We start from the raw sequence: 16017 nt of genomic DNA, 5'->3' as shown, positions 1-16017 counted from the left end.
GTGACCTACTGCTGTTCTTATTTTGTATGTTTCAATTGTCTGGGACTTGTTACTTGCTGGAGAAAGTGAGGACTGCAGATGCTGGAGATCAGAGCTGAAAATGTGTTGCTGGAAAAGTGCAGCAGGTCAGGCAGCATCCAAGGAAGAGGAACAGGCTTATGCCCGAAACGGCGATTCTCCCGTTCCTTGGATGCTGCCTGACTTGTTACTTGCTACTTGTCAACCCATATCTTGGTCCAAAAGGGCATAGACTACTTCAGTATCCAAGAGTTCACTGAGCTTACAACAGAGGGAAGGTCCTTGGTGAAACAGTTAAATGGTTAGATGTTCGACACTACCTTGAGAAACTCCTGCAGTGATGACTCGGGACTGAGATGATTGATCTCCAGCAAATGGAACCAGTTTCATTTGAGCTCAGTATGATTCCAACCAGTGAAGAGGTTTCCTCTTGGTTCTCACTGATTTCGGTTATGATTGAGCTCCTTGGAGCTACTTGGTAAAAGGGTGCCTTGGCATTAAGAGAAGTCAATCTTTCCTCACCTTGAAATTCAGCTTTTTTATTCATATTTGGACAATGAGGGCAGGAATCAAGAGACCTGGCAAAGCTAAACAGAGCATCAATGACCAAGTTAGTTCTTTGCAAGAACAGCTTGGTACAGCTATTGATTACCCACACCCTCACTTTGTGATCAAGAGGAGATAGATGAGATAGTAATTGATAGAATTAATTTATCCTTTTTACTCACAGAACTTGTTCCTATACTGGAAAGAGCCTAGCTTGAGATGCAGCTAATTCTCATGTACAAGTCTTCATTATGGTTGTGCAATGTTGTCAGGGAACATTGCAATATCCAGTGCCTTCAGCCATTTCTTGATATTACATGGAGTGAATCAAATTGGTTGAAGATTGGCTTCTGTAATGCTGGGGACCTCCTGACGAGACCAGGATTATCGATTGCCTCATCACTGAGGATGGGGATATTTGGGGAACCTCCACCTCTTGCTTGTTGTTTAATTGCTCACCGCCTATAGCAAGTTGTTGTAGCAGGATTGCCAAGCAAGGGTCTGACCTGTTGTTTGGGGTTTAGTCCTGTCTATTGCATGCTGCTTCCGTGATTTAATATGTAAGGATTCCTGTGATATAGTTTCTCCAGAATTGTACTTGTCCTTCACTCTCCATTCTATATCTTATCTTAATTCTATATTTTATCTTAATTCTTGTACTCTTTTGAACTTTATTCTAAAAATATGGCCTTATTTCTCCTTTCAAGATCTACCTTTTCTCGATTATGTTGGTAGTATAACTTCTATTTCCTTCCTTAGGTGCATCCAGTACTTCCCTAAAAACTTTCCGATCACATTCCCTAACACAAGCACAATTACAGAAAGTATGTAAAGTTGCCAACCCTATTCCACTTTTCACATGCCAGTGACTCCCCAACATAACTCTCTTGCCCCTTCACATCCACAATGAGAAGGCCCAGTAATAATGTGCACTCACCCAGACAATTGAACTGAATATAAAAAAAAGAGTTACTAAAAGTTTGATAAGGGAGGAAAAATAAGAGAAAGTTGGCCAAAAACCATAAAATCAGATAGGAAGGGTTTCTTCAGTTATTTAGACAAGAAAAGGGTAACAATGCAAGTGTTTATTCATTAGATTTTGAATTTGGGGAATTAGTAGGATAGATGAAGATGTAACAGGGAGAATTGAACAGTACTTTGTGTCAGTCTTCACAAAAAAAGGATACAGGAGCATCCTGGGAATAACTAAAATCAGGAATTGAAAGAAAAGGAGGAATTTGGGGAAATTGCAATTACCAGAAATTTAGTACAGTGTAAGTTGTTCAAAGTTAAAAGTTGACAAGTCCCCAGAACCCATCTTAGGGTCTTAAAGGAGAAATAGCTCATGAAATGGTTAATACATTAGTTTTGATTTTCCATAATTACTTAGATTCAGGAAATGTTTGTTTAGATTGTTAGTAGCTAATGTAACTCCTTTATTCAAAAAAGCAGGGAGGCAGAAAGCAGGTAAATACAGGCCAGTTAGCTAATCAACTGTTAGTAGCAAAATGTTAGAAGCTATGTTATAAAGACATTTGAACAGGGCATTTGGATAAGTTCAAGGCAAACCACCAGAGCCAACCCAGTTTTACCTTAGGGAAATTATGTGTAACTAAGTTATTGGAGATTTTTGAACTTTTTCTTTGAAGATGTAGCCTGTACTATAGATAAAGAGGAACCAGTATATTTATTCCAGAAGGCATTTAATAAGGTGCATCATCCATGGTTATTGCAGAAAATGAAAGCTCAAAGTGCTGAGGTAATATGTTTGCATGGTTAGAAGAATGACTGGTCAACATAAAGCAAAGAATAAGAATGAATGGGTCTTTTTCAGGCTGGCAAGTTGTCACAGCCGGTGTACCACAGAGGTTGGTGCTGGGGCCTCTTTACAATTTACATAATTATTTGAATGAAGGCACTAAAGTTATAGTAGCTATATTTGCTGCTGACATGAAAATAGGTATGAAAGCAAGTGCTGAAGGGGATATCAGGAGCCTGCAGATGGATATGGATAGGTTAACTGAGTGGGTAAAGATCTGGCAAATGGAGTACAAAATACGCAAATGTGAAATTGCCCATTTTGGAAGGATGAATAAAAAGGAACATTACCTGAATGATACAAGGGTGCAGAACTCTGAGATGCAGAGGAATCTGGGTATCCTCAGGCACTAATCACAGAAGGTTTGTATGTAGATACAGCAAATAATCAGGAAAGCTAACAGAATTTCATTCTTTGTTATGCTGTGATTGAAGAGTAGGGAGGTTATGCTTCATTTATACAGGACATTGGTGAGTACTATGCATCTGGAGTACTGTGTACAGTACGGGTCAGCATACTTACGAAAGGAAGTTAATGCATTGGAAGAAATTCAGAAGAGATTTACTCGACTATTACCTGGAATGGCTGGATTCCCTTATGAAGAAAGACTAGGCCTTTATCCTCTGGAGTTTAAAAGAGTCAGAGGTGACTTAATTGGAACACACAAGATCCTGAGAGGATTTGGGTAGATGGACATGAAAAGAATGTGTCTTTAAGGGAACAATCGCGATTTAGGGGTGCTAGATTAAAGACAAGGAAGCATTTTTTTCTCTCAGAGTTGACAGTTTTGGTATTGCTTCCTCATTGACAGGGGATGCAGAATCCTTAAATATTTTTAAGGCAGAAGTTGATAAAACCTTGATTATCAAGGAAATAAAAGATTATCAGAAATATGTGGGAATGTAGCGTTAAGGTTAAAATTAGATCAGCCATGATCTTATTGAATGGTGGAGCAGACTGGAAGGGCCCAGTGGCCTACTCTTGTTCCTTGTTTGTAGGTCCATATGATTATTCAAATCCAATATTGATCTGCAAATACCCGTTAACGAAACAATATTATGTGAAATGTAACTTAGAAATACAAATATGTCTGTGCCATTGTCTGTGTGTATTATTTTATGACTTCACCTGTAACATGTCTCAGAATGATTTGTAAACTCTGCAGAAAAGAAATTTGGAAAAGTGTGAAATGTACAGTAAAAACTTTCGCAATGTTGAATTTGGAGATATTACATTTTCTTAATAGATTTGTTGGAAGAAACTTAAAGATTTTGGTTTGGCATCAGATTCCAACTAATTGCCTCAGTAAAAGCACCACAATGCGATTGCTGGAAATCGGAGACAAACACAGAAAGTGCTGGAGAAAATCAACAAGTCTGGCAGCATACACGGAGAGAGAAATAGGTTTGATGTTTTGAATCCAGTATGACTTTTTGAAGAATATGTATGATCACACATCAGACTTGAAACATTAACTCTGTTTCTCCATAGAAGCTGCCAGACCTCCTGAATTTCTCCATCAATTTCTGATTTTGTTTATTAACGATTATCTGGGGATAGGCAGGAATGTGGAATAATTGGATCAACCATGTGCTTAAGGGATGGCAGAGCAAGTTCAGGGAGCTGAATGGCCTACTCCTTCTCCTGAGTTGTATGTTCACATTGCAACTAAACTTCATGCTGGTCCTTCAAGGTTAATAAGATCAGTTGAACTCTACATGCAAATTCAGTATGATCTGCCATCCCACCTCCTCTGTCAGATACTTTTCTGTCGCAGGTAGTTATGTACATGACCTTGCCCTTCACCAGGTGCTATCCTATTCATGGCTGCATTGGGAAAAGGAAGATTGCTTACAGAATGTAGAGATAGGGGACAAGCAGCAGAATTGATGCATTCATGGCTCAAAGCAGAGAGTACTAGTAAAGGATAGCTATTCTTTTAAAGTGGGAACTGGTGTTCTATTAGGATCAGCACTTGGACCACTGTTATTCATAATTTAGATTCACAGTTTGGATTTGTGAATCAAAAAGACGATTTCTGAATTCATAGATGGCACCATACTGGGTTTTGGCGGATGGGCAAGACAGAAAGACAACATTGAGAAGGACCGCAATAAATTAGAGGAGCACATTAATGACCTGGCAGACTAGGCACGTAATTGCCAAAATGAAGTTCAACATGCATAAATATATAGTCATTCATTTTGGTGGAAAAATAGGGAGGTCATTTATTACTTGAAAGCTGCATGTCTTAGTTGACTAGAGGAACAAAGTGGTTTTGGAATGCAAATGCACCAATCACTCAATACTTTGTCATAGTTTAGGAAGGACTCAAAAGGCAGAGTTGGAGCTTGGGTGGAGAGGAGCGAATGAACATGTGTGGCAAGTGATTATGAGTTAGTTATTCAAATGGAGGAATTGAAGAATGAGCAGCTGCAAGGTTGTTCTGAAGATTGGTATACAGGACAATTCAGAGAAGTAAGGTCAGAAAGCAAGACTTGGTACTTGGGACTTCAAAGCTCCTTACCTCACAGTCTCCAAACACATTTTCGCCTGGCCTCCTTGGAAATGTCTGTCCAAGTTGGCTTAGTCGGTAAAGTTTCCTCCTCCTCCTTGGAAAAACATGCCTCTCTGCAGGCCATTCAAATCCCACAGCTGGATCTTCAGTTTAGAGGAAGAGCTCTTGGAAAAGGCTTCTCAGGTCTACTTGCCATTCCTATGTTTATTACAGGCTCATATATTTTGACAGTTTTTGTAACCCAGGTCATGGTCATACTTAGAAACCTTGCCTTTGACAGAATGGATGAGCCATTCCATCTGATTGCTATGACTCATTAGGCAATTCTGAGGCAAAATTGAGGCTGTGGTTGAATTAAAGAGTCATGATTGAGCCCACTTGAATCCAGCCTTTGTAAGACTTTTATTTATTTACTGTAATCCTGTTTGCATAGTAATAGTGAAATAAAATGTATTTGATAGATTTTACTAGTGCTTGTGTGTTATAATTCATTTAGGAATACACTTTATTATTGATAGTGATGTTAGAGACTCCAATTTTCTTTCCAGCAAGTAGTTGACCAGGACGCTATTGGGAGGATGGCCTCTCGGGAAAGCAGCAGCAGCATCGGTTGCATTTATGGCACTACAGTTGGCTCTACCACACAGGAGGGGAGAAAAATGACTGGAAGTGCTTTAATGATAGAGAACTCGCTTTTAAGGGGAACCAACAGACTGTTCTGTGGCAGCAAAGAAAACTCTCAAACAATTCCAAACAGTTGCCTTATGTTATTACTTTAGGATGAATTTATATTTAACGGACAAGTAGTGGTGGAGTTTCTGGGAAGGCAGTGCCTTATTTATTCTTCTTCTGGTGCCTCCCTGGTGCCAGGATCAGGGATTTCTCAGAGCGGCTGTAAGGTATTCTGAAGGGAGAGGGTGAACAGCCATGAACTGCTATGGTACACGTCAGCACCAACTGCATGGATAAAAAAGAAATGAGGTCCTGCAGCAGGAGTTTAGAGAGTTAGGTAGTAGATGAAAGAGGAAGACTATGAAGGTTATAATCTCTGATTGCTTCCAATGCCATGCACTACTGGGTGTAGGAATAGAAAGATAGGTCAGATGAAAGTTTGTTTAAAGGAAAGAGGGCTTTAGAGTTTTGGATGGTTGAAACAGCTTTTGGGGAAGGTGGGTCCTGTACAAGCTAGACAGGTACAAGGTAGATGGGTTGATGCGAAAAACCTGTGTCTGCTTTCCTTGGAGCAGAGAGAGCTTGTGGGGTGGATCTGATTGAGGTATACATAATACGAGAGGCACAGAGTAGATCATGAGAATCTCTTCCCCATGCCAGACATTTCTAAGACTGGAGGGCAAATATTTAGGCATATGAGTAAGTGGTTTCAAGGAGATATGAAAAGAAATGTTTTCATCCAGAGGGAGGTAGAGATATATGGAACGTGCTGCCTGAGAGGGTGGATGATGACTTAAAATGCCAGGGCATAGTAAGCTACGGACAATTTGCAGGTAAATGGGATAAGTGTGGTTTGGTATTTGTTGGTCAACACAGACATGGTGGGCCGAAGGGCCTGTGTGACTCTATGACTCTATGAATCTCTCCTATGACCACTTGCCATTGGTACATGCTGGAGGGTTTTGCAGGTTGATATGCAACCTGTTTTGCTGCAAGATGAATGCACCTTCATTGGCCATTTATCTCTAGACTGTGACTTGAACCTAGAGACTCTGACTCAGAGGTGGCAACACAATCCACTGCACTATAAGATGTCTTGCTTTAGCAGGCAATAAGCTCATATGGCATTATTTCAATGATAAGCTTCAAAGCTGAACTCAGAAAAAATTTAGACAGATATTCCCAGCCACAAGTATACTTTATTCCACTCTAAAGAATAATTCTGGACATTCTGCATTTACAGAAGTGAATGATGTTCCTCACCACTGTCAATTCCAATGGCAGTTAAATGACTCACCAGACAATTTTTAACACCACACCAAAAAGACACAAGTTTAAACATGCATGAATGAAGTTTGAACTCAGGACAGTGAACAAACACAAAGCAAAATATACTTGTAATCTTTACGGTGTCTATAAAAATAACATTACTGTCTGAATGACTGACCTGCATTTGAGCTTTTGAATTATTCACTGCTATTATTAAGTTATTTCCTGTAAGCAAAACTGTCTGCAAAACAATTATACAGGTTGCCTTATGCTATTACGTTAGTATGAATTTATACATAATGATACAGGTAGTGGTAGAGGTTCTGGGAAGGCAGTGCCTTACTTATTCTTCCTGACTAGGATATCTGGTCAGCATGGACAAGTTGGACTGAAAAGGCAGACAGCGTTCTCCATTTTGCTAATTTCTAAATGCTTCCGTAGTATGTATTTTCGCAATACAGTTTTGTAAATTTAAAATAAACTAGATAAGTTTAAAAAGAGCTCACCAGATAAAAGGACAAGGGGAGTAAATGTGTTGAAGCACCACCACTTGCAAACTCCCATGCAACTTGCACACCAACCTGACTTGGAACTATAATTGTTGCTCCTTCATTATTTCTGGGTCCTGAAAGTGCATTCCTACACATAGAGGACTGCAGTGATTTAAAGAGACAGTTCATCATTATTTTCTCCAGGGCAGTTAAGAACAGGCAACAAAATGCTAGTCTACTCAACAAAGCTCACACCCTATGAATGAATATAACCAAAATGAAGAGTAGACCCATAAGCATTTTAAAAATATTAGTTGTCACTACACTGGAGTGATAGTCAATGTGATTTTGCAAGAACATACGACAGTGTGCAAGGTTATTTGGCTATTTTAGCCTATCCATTTATAACCTTTGTTACAGGATCCTAAATGATTTCAGAGTGTATTTCTCCACAAGCTGTTTTTTTTTAAATTTCATTTGATACTCTGATCTTTCTATATGTGAAAAATAACCACTTAGGTGAAAAGTGGACTAATAAATGAGAGAATAATAAAACAAAATATCTGTCCAGGTGAAGTGGTTTTGCAAGGAGACTAAAAGAACTGTGATAGATATCCAAACTGGGTAGTCTGTGAATTTGGAGATAATGGCATTCTGTAGCATCCTTTGCCTTTATCCCTCTTGGTGGTGAAGACCACAAATTTGGGAGGTGCTGCTTTGTCATGCATCGTGTAATGAATACATGCTGCAGTTACAGTATGCCAATGGTGAAGAGTGAAAATGCATTGTCAGTGGATAAGGTGCTGCTCAAGCAGGTTGAGGTCATGAACGTTAGTTTACTCAGCAAAGCTCACACCCCATGAATGAATATAAACAAAATGAAGAGTAGACCCATAAGCATTTTAAAAATATTAAACTTTATGAATGTTGTTGAAGCCACACCATGGGGCAAATGGTGAATATTCCACCACACTTCTAATTTTTACCTTGGCACAAATGTTTCTTAGTACTTGTCAACCAAAGCACAGGCATTGCCCAAGCACAGTCTGCTTAATTACGTGAAGAATTGGAAGTAGAACTGAACAGTGTGCAATCATCAGAAAGCTGCCCCATGTCTGGTCTTTTAAGGGAGAAAATGCTACTGGCAAAACAACTAATGTTAGTGTGCCTATTACATTGCCCCGAGGGACCTCCATGGCAATGTCTGAGAGTGAGATGATTAGTCTTTAACTACCACAATCATCTTTGTTTGTGCTAAGATTCTCTCCGATTCTCATTGATGTTTATTAGTGCCACATTTGGTGAATTGCCTCTTTGATATCAAGGCAGTTTCAACTCAGCTCTGGAATTTAGTGTTCTTGTTTTCACATAGAACAATGCTGTAGTATAGCTTGGAGCAGAATTGATCTGAAGGAATGCAAACTGAACAAAGGTGAGCTGGCTATTTAAGAGTAGGAGTAGCTTGATAACAGTGTTAATGGCTTATTCCAGTAATTTGCGGATATTAGGAATAGACTGGAGGTGATCATTCACCATTTAGAATTTTTCCTGCTTTTTATTGACAGGACACGCTGATACAATTTTCTACATTATCAGTGGGTGCCTGTGTTTTAACTATACTCGACAGACTTGTTCAGGGTGTAGCTATTAGGGAGCACAATATTTAGCACTAAGTCGGTTTATTGTCATGGCCTGAAGCTTTTGCATTCTGGCCGATATCAACTTGGAGTACAAGAATTGGCTAAAGATTCTAACGGTGGGGCTCTCTACAGGAGGCAGAGAAGAATCATGTATGCTACTTGGTTGTAACAATATAGCTTTGGATTTTGCACTCACAGACTGGCCTCCATTATCATTGTGAGTGGGTGTGTTCATAGTGCCTTCTCCTCTCTTTAACTGTTTAATTGTCCACCAGTATTCATGACTGGACATGGCAGGACTATACAATTTTCACCTGATCATTGGTTATGGTCTTGTTTAGTTACTTGATATCCTGTTTGTGTTGTTCTACATATTTATATTCCCATGTTGTAGCTTCATCAAATTGGCACTTTATTTTCAAATATGGCTGGTTCTGCTTTTTGCATGTGCTTCCACAAACTCAATCAGGATTGCCCTGTCTCGATGGTGATAGCGGTGATGGCGGCACGGTGGCTCAGTAGTTAGCACTGTTGCTTCACAGCACTAGGATCCCAGGTTTGATCCCAACCTCAGGTGACTGTCTGTGTGGAATTTGCACATTCTCCCCGTGTCTGTGTGGGTTTCCTCCGGTTGCTCCGGTTTCCTCCCACAGTCCAAAGATGTGCAGGTCAGGTGAATTGGCCATGCTTAAATTGTCAATTAGATGCATTAATCAGAGGGAAAAGGGTTTGGGTGGGTTACTCTTTGGAGGGTCGGTGTGGGCCTGTTGGGCCAAAGAGCCTGTTTCCACACTGTAGGGAATCTAACCTAATCTTAAAAAAAAGTGCTTTACTGAAATCCATATCCACTCCTTGACCTTTGTCAACTTGTCTCGTCATGTCCTCAAAGAACTCTATCAGGCTTGTGAAACATGACCTGCCCTTCACAAAGCCATGCTGAGTATCTTTAATCAAACAATGTTTTTCCAAATAGTCATAAGTCCTATCTCTCAGAAGCTTTTCCAATACCTTGCTTATCACAGGTGGGTCAGTGTTTAGCACTGCTGCCTCACAGCACGAGGGACCTGGTTTTGATTCCAGCCTCGGGTGACTGTGTGTGGAGTTTGCACATTTTGTCTGCATGGGTTTCCTCCCACAATCCAAAGAAATGCAGGTTAGGTGACTTAGCCATGCTAAGTTGCCTATGGTGCTCAGGGACGTGGTGGGTTAGGTGCATTAGTCAGTGGTAAATGCAGGGGAATGCCTCTGGGTGGGTTACTCTTCAGAGGATTGGTGTGGACTTGTTGGGCTGAATAGCCTGTTTCCACACTGTAGGGATTCTATGATTCACAGACGTAAGACTGGCTGATCTGTAATTCCCAGGGATTTCCCTATTCCTTTTCTTGAATGGAGGAATAACATTTGCCTCCCCCCAATCAGCCAGTACTACTCCCGGGGAGAATGAGGATGCAAAGATCATTGCCAGAGGAACAACAATCTCATTCCTTGTGTCCCGTAGTAACCTTGGATATATCTGGTCCTGTCCTGGGGAATTATCTATCTTGATGCTTTCCAGAATTTCCAGCACATCCACTTCCTGAATATCAATCTGTTCAAGCCTATTAACCTCGTCCACGGTGTTCTTATTATCAACAAGGTCCCTCTCTCTGGTGAATACTGAAGCAAAAAAACTCATTTAGAGCCTCCCCTATCTCTTCAAACTCCAGGCACAAGTTCTCTTCATTATCACTGATTGGCCCTATCCTCTCTCTGATCATTCTTTTATTCCTCATGTACATGTAGAACACCTATGGGTTGCCCTAATCCTCACTGGTAGGTTGTAATCAACAGAAGGTTTCATTAAGCCAACAGACTTAATTTGATCTGGTGTCAATGTTAAGGACTTTCAATACCATTCCTCACTGCCTGGATATATTGCCTACCTCTGGTGAGTCTGGCCTATTAATAGGACAGGTCACCAATGGTAATAACAGGTGGCATGGTTGCTCAGTAGTTAGCACTGTGCTTCACAGCAGCAGATTTGAGTTCCACCTTTGGGTGAATGTGACTGTGGAGTTTGCACATTCTCTCTGTGTCTGTGTGTGTTTCTTCCAGGTGCTCCGGTTTTCTCCCAAATTCCAAAGATGTGCAGGTTTGGGCGGATTGATCATGCTAAACTGCCAATAGTGTCCAAGGATTGTGCAAGCCTTGGTGGATGGTGGATTAGCCATAGGAAATGTAGGAATAGAGTAAGGAGATGGATATGGGTGGGATGCTCTTTGGAAGGTTGGTGTTGATTCAATGGGTTGAATGGCCTGCTTCCACACTATAGGGACTCAATGATAACAAATGAGGCTGAAATATTGTCTCATGTGTAAAGTTATATGACTGTGCTGGAGTGACCATTGTTAAAGAAAGGGGCTTGATCTGGGGTGTTAGTTGATAGTCTCCAACCAAAGCTATACCATCATTTTTGTAGCACGTTAGTGATTTTGCATCACATTTTTAAAAATAAGTTATTGATTTGGCCAGTTGATTTAACATTTCATACATGTTTTGAGATATTATAAGAAAGCACAACTAATCAGAACCAAGTACAACTTATTTTACGTCTCTGCAATTAGAAAGTGTCAGAACAGTTTCAAAGCTTCACGGTGTAGTAAGTGGATTGCTGTGTGAATGGGGCTGATATCTCATGATGGATTTGATCCCTTATCCACTCAGGATATTTTCAGCAGAAAATAATCTCTTCCGATTAATTTTGTTTCGCTTCAAGTATTAGATTACAACGCCGACTTTGAAAGAGACTATTTTAATTACAAGTTTGCGTCAACCCACGTGAGGGCTACTGTTTAATATTAAAGAGAAGTAATTATCCACACGCTCATTGATACAACGCGTAGAACAGACAATCTTGCTTCACTTGAGCGGGAGAGTTGGTATTCCGAAGACTCAAGTTCTTGTGGGAATTTGCAGGCATTAGAACTTTAATTGCTTGTCACTTGAACGTGCCAACCCTGCAATAAACAAAAACATCAGAATGAACGTGAATCTCAGAGCTCTGTTATACATCTCAGTAAGAAGTGATTAACGAGAGAGATGCCCAACAGTATCACTGTATGCCAATTGTAAATCTCGACCTGCCAGCAGCAAGCATGCAGTGTTCATCGATTTTCTCTAACACCCTTCTGTTTGAATTCGGCAAGAATCGGATTTTGTTTAAGAATTGCATTTGTGTGCCTTTGGAATGATGTTCAGCTGTTAATGTCTTATATCTAGCCATCAATGTCACTTTGGTATTTTTATTATCACATGTATCTCGGGAGACAGAGTGAAAAGTGTTCAGTTGAAATGCAGGCAACGGATTTGAGTTAAAGAGTACAGTGACAGGCGCGGGGAAACCGAGACTAACCCTGAAAGCTCCGAACAGATTTCTTTGAACGTGCCCCGTGAATGGGATGAGTTACCTGTCGTGTACTGTGGGTACATCAGGGTATATCCCGTAACGATCTGCCTCCTGCCCAGTCCATGAGACCTTGAGAGTACACAGTCCACATATATATCCCAGAACAGCTGAGCCAGGTCAATGAACAAGGCGGAGTGTTTGGGTTTCTCCGAGAGTTTCAGGTAGATCATGAAGTCCCAGAGGCCGCTGACCGTCTCGGCGACCCGCAGCTTCTTCATCTCGACCAGGGCGAGAGAGGAGCTCTCCCAGCACTGCGGGTCGATCTCCCCCAGGCTCATTGGGTCTGTGTTCCTTTTCTGGGCCAGAACCACCGTCAGCATCCAGATCAGCATCAGGGACAAGCTGCCGCCAAGGCACTGCATGCTATATACAGGCTGGTCTAACAATGCAAAAACAAACAGGCGACTGCATTTGAAACCAGCAAGAAAATAAAATGGGACAGTTAATGATTGCTGTTATGAAAGCTGCTATGATGTCTCATTTAACTGTGTGTGTAACGATTATAAATATACTCGAATCTGGGTGGTACGGTGGCTTAGTGGTTAACACAGCTATCTCATAGTACGAGGGACCCTGGTTCGATTCCAGCCTCAGCTGATAGTCTGTGTGGAGTTTGCTCTGGTTTCCTTCCAAAGAGAATCCAATTATAGGGTAAGGGAACGGGTTTGGGTGGGTTACTCTTCAGAGGGCTGAAGGGCCTGTTTCCATACAGTAGGGAATCTAATCTTTATGTTCTTGGAAAAATATGAGATACTTTTCGAGGAGCACAGACCCCAACAGTGGGAGCATAAAAACAGAAGGGAAGCAGTGTCCCTAGACACCTGTCCCCTCCACCCTTTCAAACATACACACACCCACACACAGATTGTTCTGTCATTCAATGGGAGCTCTGATCTGGACCTCTCTCCATATACCTGCCTTTACTTCACCTTCTTTGCCATCTGACAACCAAAAGCATGATCACTGTCTGGTTTGTTGTGGAGATGTTGGTGTTGGGGGGGGGGGGGTGTACAAAGTCAGAAATCACACAACACCAGGTTACAGTCCAACATGTTTATTTGAAATCACAAGCTTTCGGAGCGTATCCCCTTGGTCAGGTAAAATGAGAGGAAATCACATAGACACAGAAAGCTGTGTTTTCCAGCATCACACTGTCCATACAAAATAGTGTGAGTGGAGGAGTGTCATCTAATAAAGTCTCTGCAGGTGACCAAGGGTATCAGACAATGTGAGTAAAGTATCAATTGCTGAATAACCAGCGAAGGGATGACCTATAATCTGACTAAATCAGGCAGAGGCTAAGGGATTGGTGTCGAAAAAAGAGATTCCATTCATTAGGGCACTGCTACCAGTTTTGGAACTGGGAGGATCTGTACCAATGGGACGGTCTCCACCTGAACTGATCTGGAACTGGTGTTCTGGCAAAAAGGATAAATAGGAGGGTTAGTAGGACTTTAAGCTTGTGCGTCGGGAGGAAGGGAAAGTGAAAGTGACAGGGAGCATGGAGTTAAATGGAAAGATAAGCAGCAGAATAGCATGTGTGCAGGTAGGTTTAAGCTTGGGGCAGACTAGGAATGCAGCAAAAAGGAAGGATAACTTAGGGCATCTTATGAATTCCAATATCTCTAATAATGATAAAAAAGGATAGCATTAAGACACTTCACCTGAATGCTCATAGTATTCGTAACAAAGTAGATGAATTAACAGCACAAATCATCGTGAATGATTATGATGTGGTAGGTATCACAGAGATGTGGTTGCAGGGGGTTCAGGACTGGCAGTTAAACATCCAAGGATTTACAACTTATCGAAAAGACAGGGAGGTGGGCAGAGGGGGCGGGTTACCTTGTTAGTTAAGAATGAAAGTAAATCTATGGCACTGAATGACATCGGGTCAGATGATGTGGAGTCTGTGTGGGTGGAGTTGAGGAACCACAAAGGCAAAAAAAAACATAATGGAAGTTATGTATAGACCTCCCAGCAGTGGCCAGAACCAGAGGCACAAGATGTACCAGGAAATAGATAGAGCATGTCAGAAAGGTAAGGTCACAGTGATCATGGGGAACTTCAATATGCAAATGGTCTGGGTGAATAATGTTGCTGGTGGATCCAAAGAAAGACAATTCATGGAATGCTTACAGGATGGCTTTTGGGAACAGCTTGAGATGGAGCCCACAAGGGAGCAGGCTATTCTGGACTTAGTGCTATGTAATGAGCCAGACTTTATAAAAGATTTTAAAGTAAGGAAACACTTAGGAGCAGTGATCATAATATGGTAGAGTTCAGTCTGCAGTTTGAAAGAGAGAAGGCAAAATCGGATGTAATGGTGTTACACTTAAATAAAGGTAATTATAGGGGCATGAGTGAGGAACTGACGAAAATCAACTGGAAGCAGAGCCTAGTGGGGAAGACAATAGAGCAACAAGGCCAGGAGTTTCTGGGTGTAATTGAGGACAGAGTACAGAGGTTAAATCCAAAGAAAATAAAGATTTTCCAGGGGCAGGGGGTGAAGAGATTAGACAGCCAAGGCTGACAAAGGAAGTCAGGAAATGTATCAAAGAAAAAGACAGCGCGTAAAAAGTGGCCAAGAGCACTGGGAAATCAAATGATTGGAAAGGCTACGAAAACAGAGGATAACAAAGAGAGAAATAAGGAAGGAGAGGATCAAATATGAAGATAAGTTAGCTAGTAATATTAGAAATGATAGTAAAAGTTTCTTTCAATACATAAGAAACAAATGAGAGGGAAAAGTAGACATTGGGCCACTTCAAATTGATACTGGAAGGCTAGTGATGGGAGATAAGGAAATAACTGAAGAACTTAATAAGTACTTTGTGTCAGTTTTCACAGTGGAAGACACGAGTAATATCCCAACAATTAAGGAGAGTCAGGGGGCAGAGTTGGGTATGATAGCCAATACGAAAGAGAAAGTGCTAGTAAAGCTAATAGGTCTAAAACTGATAAATTTCCTGGCCCAGATAGGCTACTTCCTAGAGTTCTGAGGGAGGTGGCTGAGGAAATAACAGAGGCGATGGTTGTGACCTTTCACAAGTTACTGGAGTTAGGGAAAGTCACAGATGATTGGAAAAATCACTGTTGTAACCCCTTTGTTCAAGAAAGGATCAAGACAAAAGATGGAAAATTATAGGTCGATTAGCCTAACCTCGGTTGTTGGTAAAATTCTAGAATCCATCGTTAAGGATGAGATTTCTAAATTCTTGGAAGTGCAGCGTTGGATTAGGACAAGTCAGCATGGATTTAATAAGGGGAGGTCGTGCCTGACAAACCTGTTAGAATTCTTTGAAGAGGTAACAAGTAGGTTAGACCAGGGAAACCCAGTGGATGTTATCTATCTAGACTTCCAAAAAGCGTTTGATAAGGTGCCACACAGGAGGCTGCTGAGTAAGATGAGGGCCCATGGTGTTCAAGGTGAGCTACTGGCACGGATTGAGTATTGGCTGTCTGACAGAAGGCAGAGAGTTGGAGTAAAAGGTTCTGTTTCAGAATTGCAGCCAGTGACAAGTGGTGTCCCGCAGGGTTCAGTGTTGGGACCCCAGCTGTTCACTTTATATATTAATGATCTGGATGAAGGGACTGGG

The 16017-nt window shown here is 41.1% G+C and overlaps 1 protein-coding gene across 2 annotated transcripts in view; it reads right to left on the bottom strand.

Moving 5' to 3' along the window:
- Nucleotides 1-11767: 11767 nt before the first annotated feature.
- Nucleotides 11768-16017, bottom strand: part of LOC122550300 (protein FAM237A-like) — an 11281-nt gene continuing 7031 nt past the window's right edge. For both annotated transcript variants that reach the window (XM_043691037.1, XM_043691038.1), the window contains 2 exons: nucleotides 12420-12797; nucleotides 11768-11969 (listed from right to left, as the gene is read on the bottom strand). In XM_043691037.1, the coding sequence (XP_043546972.1) occupies nucleotides 11932-11969; nucleotides 12420-12797 (416 nt within the window). In that variant the 3' untranslated portion in view covers nucleotides 11768-11931. The remainder of the gene's footprint in view (nucleotides 11970-12419; nucleotides 12798-16017) is intronic.

This window comes from Chiloscyllium plagiosum, chromosome 5, assembly GCF_004010195.1.
Source record: "Chiloscyllium plagiosum isolate BGI_BamShark_2017 chromosome 5, ASM401019v2, whole genome shotgun sequence".
NCBI classification, from domain to species: Eukaryota; Metazoa; Chordata; class Chondrichthyes; order Orectolobiformes; family Hemiscylliidae; genus Chiloscyllium; species Chiloscyllium plagiosum.
This window is presented reverse-complemented; position numbering and strand designations above follow the sequence as displayed.